At 38.9% G+C, this 6,847-nt stretch overlaps 1 protein-coding gene across 1 annotated transcript; it reads right to left on the bottom strand.

Annotated features, from left to right (window-relative positions):
• Positions 1 to 56: 56 nt before the first annotated feature.
• On the bottom strand, positions 57 to 6,773 carry LOC144477190 (uncharacterized). The gene is made up of 4 exons (XM_078194692.1): positions 4,789 to 6,773; positions 2,964 to 3,712; positions 2,639 to 2,857; positions 57 to 2,548 (listed from the first exon to the last, which is right to left on the bottom strand). Exons 1-4 carry the CDS (start codon positions 6,025 to 6,027, stop codon positions 2,458 to 2,460), a joined length of 2,298 nt encoding a protein of 765 aa, XP_078050818.1. The 5' UTR covers positions 6,028 to 6,773; the 3' UTR covers positions 57 to 2,457.
• Between the last annotated feature and the right edge of the window lie 74 nt (positions 6,774 to 6,847).

Here is a 6,847-nt window from a genome sequence, read left to right on the forward strand (position 1 = left end):
ACAGTAGGTACTCCCTTATCTGAACATTTGTTTTTGTAATATTTTGGTATCCAAAGTTAAATTACTTAACCATTGTATTATTAATAAACACATTATCGCCTAGTAGAGAACTTCAACGAAATTTTTAGATAATAAAATATTTTGGTATCAGGATATTAGAAAAGTAAACCCTGAGATAAGAGTCTCTACTGTATATATGCATATATTTCGGAAGAGCTCGATTGATACATACATATGTATTAAATAAAAAAGAAACGCATAACTAACATTTAATTGGAAAGATGTTTCTTTATTTACAAATTCTAGTGCTATATTTAATGTGTCGCAACGTCGAGCATTTCAGTTCATGAAATTCAGATACTTCCCATGGACGGTTAAATCGAGTACCTCGTCAATTGTCACGTAGTATAAAACAAAGTGATATGTACAACTAAATGTGATAGATGAATAGTAGAGATTAGTACCTTTATCGAAATATGTGCAAAAAATCAAAATTAAATGCAATGGTAAAATTTACACAAAAAGGGAAAGAATCATGAAAGACATATGTTGTTTGAATGCATTGCATGTTTATATATAACTTGAATATGTAATGTATTTGTAATTCCTGAGATTTTTTGGGAATTATTTGTATAAAAAAAATGTTATGTAATTGAAATGTTAAAAATGTTGTTAACGAGTGAAATTAAATATTTCAAAATTTAAACCATAATACAATGTTTCGACGACGAAATATCTAAGTAATTGTGTGGTATTAAAAGCGGTATCAATAGTCGAATAAAATTGAATAACAAAAATTGATTAAACCCATATCTGCTGCGCACCTTCTATAACAGAACGTCGTAACCCCTTTTCCTTCACAATATTTATACATATGAAAGAATGAAATATTACAAGTAACATAGAATCTCCTATATATGTACATAAGTGATTTATGATGTCTTCATGGCCAAAGTATGGAAGTTATATCGTTTACATTACTCGTTTGTTACTTACTTATCGAGAGCTATGTGTTCCCTTAACTGTAATACTTATTTTTAACACATTCACGAACCATTGTATTAGCCAAAATTGTTGCGCAGCGGTCGGACCAAACTCGTATTCTGAATCTAATAATCTCAGAATGTAAGTTAAAAAAATAAAGAGCGCCCCAAATGTTGATTGAAATTTATGAGAATCAGAATGCAAAAAATGTTTCTTTAATAGTTACATAATTATTTGAAAATTTGAATATATGTATATATATATATATGTTTCAAATTGTCAAATAAGTGCGTTCTTATACAATTCCGAAAAAGTTTACAAAGAAGCTTTTCGATGTAGTTTCTCACATTTTAGGAAGACAATGGTTATATTTATGAATGTTTTTAAACCTATCATAGATAATTAGACAATTTATGTTTATTATACTACAAAAATGGTCCACAAAGGGTGCAACATAGCTGAGATAATTTACCGGATGGACGCACGAGATACTTATTGAAATACATCGCAATGTAACCATCCTAAACGTTTCAAAATCATATTGACTCAAATTTGTTTTACAACACAGACCAAATGTTCTTTTAAACTTTCGAATTTATACTATCTCAAAACTCATTTAATAATAAATAAAATTGGCAAACATCTGATTCAATGTGGTTTTGAATTCTTTAGGATCTATTCTATCAACTACATGTTTTCACCATTTCAAGAGTATTCTAGTCCTTAAGAATAAATATTTAATACAATAAATACATTTGTACCATTGGTACTTTTTGGAAATAGTTATGGGACAATTCCATAGATACGAATTTTGTCCTTGACCATTGATTCGAGACCAAAGGAAAGGGGCTACGAAGAATCCGAGATAGATCGTATTGTTCGCTCGCGTACGCAACAGATTAACTTTCGAATTTCTATCTGCAGTATGTGTTTCTGCATTTCTATATTCCCAATTCAATCGAAATAAAAATATAAATTTCAAAAAAAATGTACAATCTATTACAAAACACAATACATGTAATCTGAGTGTGTAAGTTAACTATTATAATAATTTGTACAGTTCCGATTGAGATTTCAGATATAAATAATAAATACTAAGTAAAATAAAATGAATGAATAATGTATGTTTTTATCAAATTGCAACGATACATGTGGTTGTACGAATAAAATGATTCTCTCAACTGATTTGAACGAAACGAATCGCAAAATCAGTACTTTCTTAGACAAATTTTCGCAGCAAGTGAAGAGACAATTATGAAAAAAAATAAGAAGGTGGTGTAGGTACTCCTATCAGTTATGATTATCTTTTATGAATTGTATTTTAAAAAAGGTAATAAAAATATCTTTGGTGCCCCTATTTCGAGTAATATAAAGAATATGATGTTAGAAAAGAGAACGGGAATAAGGGAGCAAGTCTATCAGAAAGATTAAAAATTATAAGACAAAGGTAGTCAAGTCTGTTGTCGTAAAAGTTTATCTCCGAGTAGATTTTCTTCTACCTGTCGATCGTTTTGGACGCCGACTAGTTGATCGTGGCATATTTGACCAAGGTAAAGAAAATTCGCTGTAATTGTAAAATGCATTGTAATTAACTATGGCATGATTGAACGTACGAACGACGAACAAACGAATTAATGAATACGTTTCTATTTACCTTGGAGTAAAACTAGGAATAGGAGCACCAAATGCAGTAATAGGTAATTGGGCATCCACTTGTAGACTTTGTATTTGTTCTATATCAGGCCATAGCGACGACACAGCTTCTTCTTCGACCGCGGAGGGACAGGGACCTGTATGATTTGTATTGTAACACGTAGCTTGATGATTTTGACGTTCTTGTCTTTGCTTCAGCTTCTCTATGTGCCTCTGCTCTCTACGACAATAAAATGATTTTCGCGTAACGCGCGCACGATATGAGATTATAATAAGAACGAAAGAAATAATAAAACTATTATTTTCAACAATCACAAGATACAAACCTTATCCTTTGTACGTCCCACCTTTTCCTTCTCCGTTCATCATTCTCCAATTTTAAATGCCTCTTGTTGAAAATTTCATCATCTAAATTTTCAGTTCCTTCCATCGTATAACAGCTTGTATATATTTTTACTCTCCAATTTGGTACTTCCAAAGAGGTATCGCATTCTACAGGACTAGGTTCCTTCAAACTTAACGTATAATTAGTGTCACCAACAGCTGTGTAATAATGTTCGTCCGTTGTAAGAAAAGATTGTTTCTTTGCTAACAACTTGCCCTTTCTATCTCCTTTTCTATTCAATTCATGGGTCAACACCTTGTCCTGTACTGTCGAAGAAGTGTCATTGCTGATTGTAGACGAACATGAAACACCTCTTTTTCTTTTGCTTCCACTGGATAACGGTATTGGGTCCGATCTCCTTTTCTTTCTGTCTTCCCATTCTAATCTACTATCGTTACTAGTTTCTATTTTTGCCTCGAGCTTGCCTTGATTATCGTTTGGTTCTTGTTTGACTGTAGTAATTCCACCACTAGTGTTCAAACGTATTTTAAAGCTTTCGTTATACTGGGAATTATTGTTCTCTGTCTGAACATTCCTATGAATCTCACTGGTTGATGGCACATTTACAGAATTGATGTTTGGAGGAGAACACGCTTCAATGTGCTCCGATGTAATGGAATTTTCATTATTTTCAGATCTCAATTTTTGTAAGTTCACACGTCTGTCCATACGTTCTAAACGTAGTTTAAGCTACAACATAAATATTCACTTGTTAGTGAAACCAAATAGAACTTTGACAGCGTTAGGAGTCGCATTGTCCTGACTTGTAAAAGACAGAAGATATACATATATTTGAATTATATGTCTGAATAATGTTTAAAAGAGAAACATTGTGTGTTGCAGAGCAACACAGGTTACTACTTAAAAAACGACGAACAATCAAATAGTCAACCATTCCATCGTATTTATGAAATAATGTAGCAACAACTGAACTTAACAAAGCAGAATCGTAGGGAAACTTGACGGATCAAGTTCACTTTCATATTTAACGTTAACGCGAATGCCCCGGGGTAAACAATCGCATAAATTATGTAGTGTTCGATCGAACATCTCTATTTACTGTCAACAAGCGACAAGACGGTCGAATTCTGGTTTCTTTCCGAATTCCAGGCATTATTGTATCCACAATTAATCACACGTAGGCTTAACAAGACGAAGCGGTAACAATAATAATATGTTTCAGTGATTTAAAATGAAATGATCGCACAAAGTCCTTTCTCATAAATAATCTCCCGTTTTTCATCGCGAAGGTGCCGTCATTGCCAAAGCAGATTGCGCGCGAGAATCGAACAGAAACGTGTAACGTGCTCCGTATTTCGAAGATGCGATTCTTTCCGAAACAGCGCCATCCCGTGGCAACATTGTGATTAGCCTTCACGATTGGCTGACCAATGACGGAAACAGGTCCAATGTCCAACAACCGGGAAAACGAAACCAAAAGCAATAGTGATAGTGTAGTAGTATATTGTAGGCAGATGCGACATGGAGGCGCGCGAGAGATAAAAGCGCGGGCAATTTGGAATGCGCACCTTTCAAAATTAATTCTCAACAATTCTGATCCATGTAAAGTCTAGTGAAATTGTCAACGAACGTAGAACTAACATTACTAGTAATAAGGATAATGACAACGATAACAATAACAACTACGGTAACGGTAACGGTAACGATGATTGCGAAAAACGAAAGACGTTAAATGGCGTTGTACGAAATATAGAAGAAAAAGAAAATGAAAGAGAAATGTTTGCATTGTAAAGGAAAGAGAGTACCGTTTCATTCTCTTGTCGTAGCGCTGCTAAAAGTTTATCCTTGGTAACGATCTGTTCAGACTGTTGTTGGATCAAATCAAGATGAAGAAGCAACAGTTCCTTGAGGTGTTTCACCTCCGTCAAATCATTCTGACGTGGTTCGTTGCCCCGAAGAGGACTAACGCCGAGAGCGGAGGTGGCAGTGGCAGCTGCCGGGGCTCCTCCGTCTGTCATGCTGGCGTACATGTGATCGAAATCACAGGGAAAACTGAGTATTCCAGCAGCCGGTTTGCCATTTTCGTCAACGTTCTGGAATTCATTGCGGGAACAACTGTTGTTGTTCTGGTTGAGAACGGAATTGGCAGCTGTACTGGTTGTCGACACCGTGCTACTGCGAACGCCGCTGGTGGCCGACGTGGTGGACAAGTGTTCGTTCATCGCCGCAACCATGTTGTCGTCGTCCTCCTCGTTGTCCTCTTCCTCGTCTCCCTCGTAACAAGAGGTAGCGGCAGAAACAGCCGTGGTCGTTTGATCGTCGTGCTCGATGATAGTAAAGATGGTAGTGGTGGTGGTATTGGTAGCGTTGGTAGTGGTGGCGGTCAAATTAACGATTGGTGCCTCGATACACGTACCCGGGTACGGATCCTGAAACTCGGTTTCACACAGCTCCGTTTCGTCGTTTGTCTCGATTTGATCGTCTTGATCCTCCTCTTCCTCCTCTTCTTCTTCCTCCTCCTCCTCGTCGTCGTCGTCGTTGTCGTCGTTCTCCTCCTCCTCCTCCTCCTCCTCCTCTTCTTCCTCCTCCTCCTCTTCCTCTTCCTCTTCCTCGAGCTCCTCTAGATTATCGAGATTGTTGAGATTGTCGAGATTGTCCGATGCCTTGAAAGCAGAGTTTACGTCGTGGTACTCCACGCTGCCGACGACGCCCCCGGCGGTCAAGCCGATAACACAGACACCGCTATTACTACTGCTGTCACCGTTGCCGCAACTACCAGAGAAACAGGCTCTATCATTATCACTGTCACTACCAAAATTGTCGGCGATGTTAATACTAGAAGCATCAGCACGAGTTCTAGCAGCGGCATCAAGAGTAGTAGCGTTACTGTTACTAGTATCACCACCAGAGAGAACAACTATGGAAGAGGCAGTGCTGCCAGCAGCGCCGCTCTCGTTCCCCTTCCTGTTCCCGCACTTGTACGCGTGAACGTTCTCCTTCTTATTCTGACCGTTCACAAGCTTTGAGGCCGAGCCACTCGACATCTTCCCTCTCTACCACCCTCGCCGTGGCTTCCCTCTTCTTCATTTGTGGCCGCCTCGAGCGTACCACGCGCCCGCACCGCGCACATTAAGCGTCTTGACAATGTCCTCACCGATGATGCCCTCTTCTCACCGCTGCTCTATATCCTCCTCACATATCATTACTTTGTCGGATTGATGGTCGCGCGTCGCGTCGCGTCTCTTCGCCTCTCACTCTCCCGACACTGTTTGCTGTTTCGCCGTTTGCTTTCTCCCTTGAATATTTTTCTGTCTAAACACTCGTCAAAAAATATCTGCCTCTACTGGCAAACTGGCGGTGGCGGTACAGCGGTAGAGCAGTGCGGTGGTACAACACGAGGCGCCTCTCTCGCCCGAGTTCGTGCTTTTGCTTTTGCTTATGCCTATGCTCGTGCTTGTGTTTACTCTGACGGACGATGCGAGCCGCGCACGGCGTTTCTCTGCCCTCCTAGCATCCTCGACTTCTGACATCTCGCGGCCGCAACCGTAAACCTTTCGTGTATTATTCCGTTTGCTCAACGATCGATTGCTTCGACGTCGACCAACGTCGGTGGAATTGTCTCACCTTTATCTTTTTATTTATATTATTTTTCTCTCTCCTCCTTCTCTTTCTATTCCCTTTCTGAACTCCTCGTCTTTCTCGTTTCCTGTTCCTTCATTTCCAATGCGACCAGACAGTGTGCGTGACCTAGTGACGCATGGTGGCGTACAGTGGCGTGGTGCGCCATGAATGCGACACACGGCGCAACGCTTCACCGATGAGTGTAAATTGCGTCTACTTCTAGTAACGAATATTTGCGCATGC

Source organism: Augochlora pura, chromosome 11, assembly GCF_028453695.1.
Source record: "Augochlora pura isolate Apur16 chromosome 11, APUR_v2.2.1, whole genome shotgun sequence".
NCBI lineage: Eukaryota > Metazoa > Arthropoda > Insecta > Hymenoptera > Halictidae > Augochlora > Augochlora pura.

Excerpts from the sequence above, each read along its gene's own strand:
- LOC144477190 (XM_078194692.1), bottom strand. The coding sequence starts at position 6,027 with ATGTCGAGTGGCTCGGCCTCAAAGCTTGTGAACGGTCAGAATAAGAAG. Across the intron at positions 3,713-4,788 it reads TACGACAAGAGAATGAAACG|CTTAAACTACGTTTAGAACG; the intron begins GTACTCTCTTTC and ends TTTATGTTGTAG. Across the intron at positions 2,549-2,638 it reads ATTCCTAGTTTTACTCCAAG|CGAATTTTCTTTACCTTGGT; the intron begins GTAAATAGAAAC and ends TTACAATTACAG.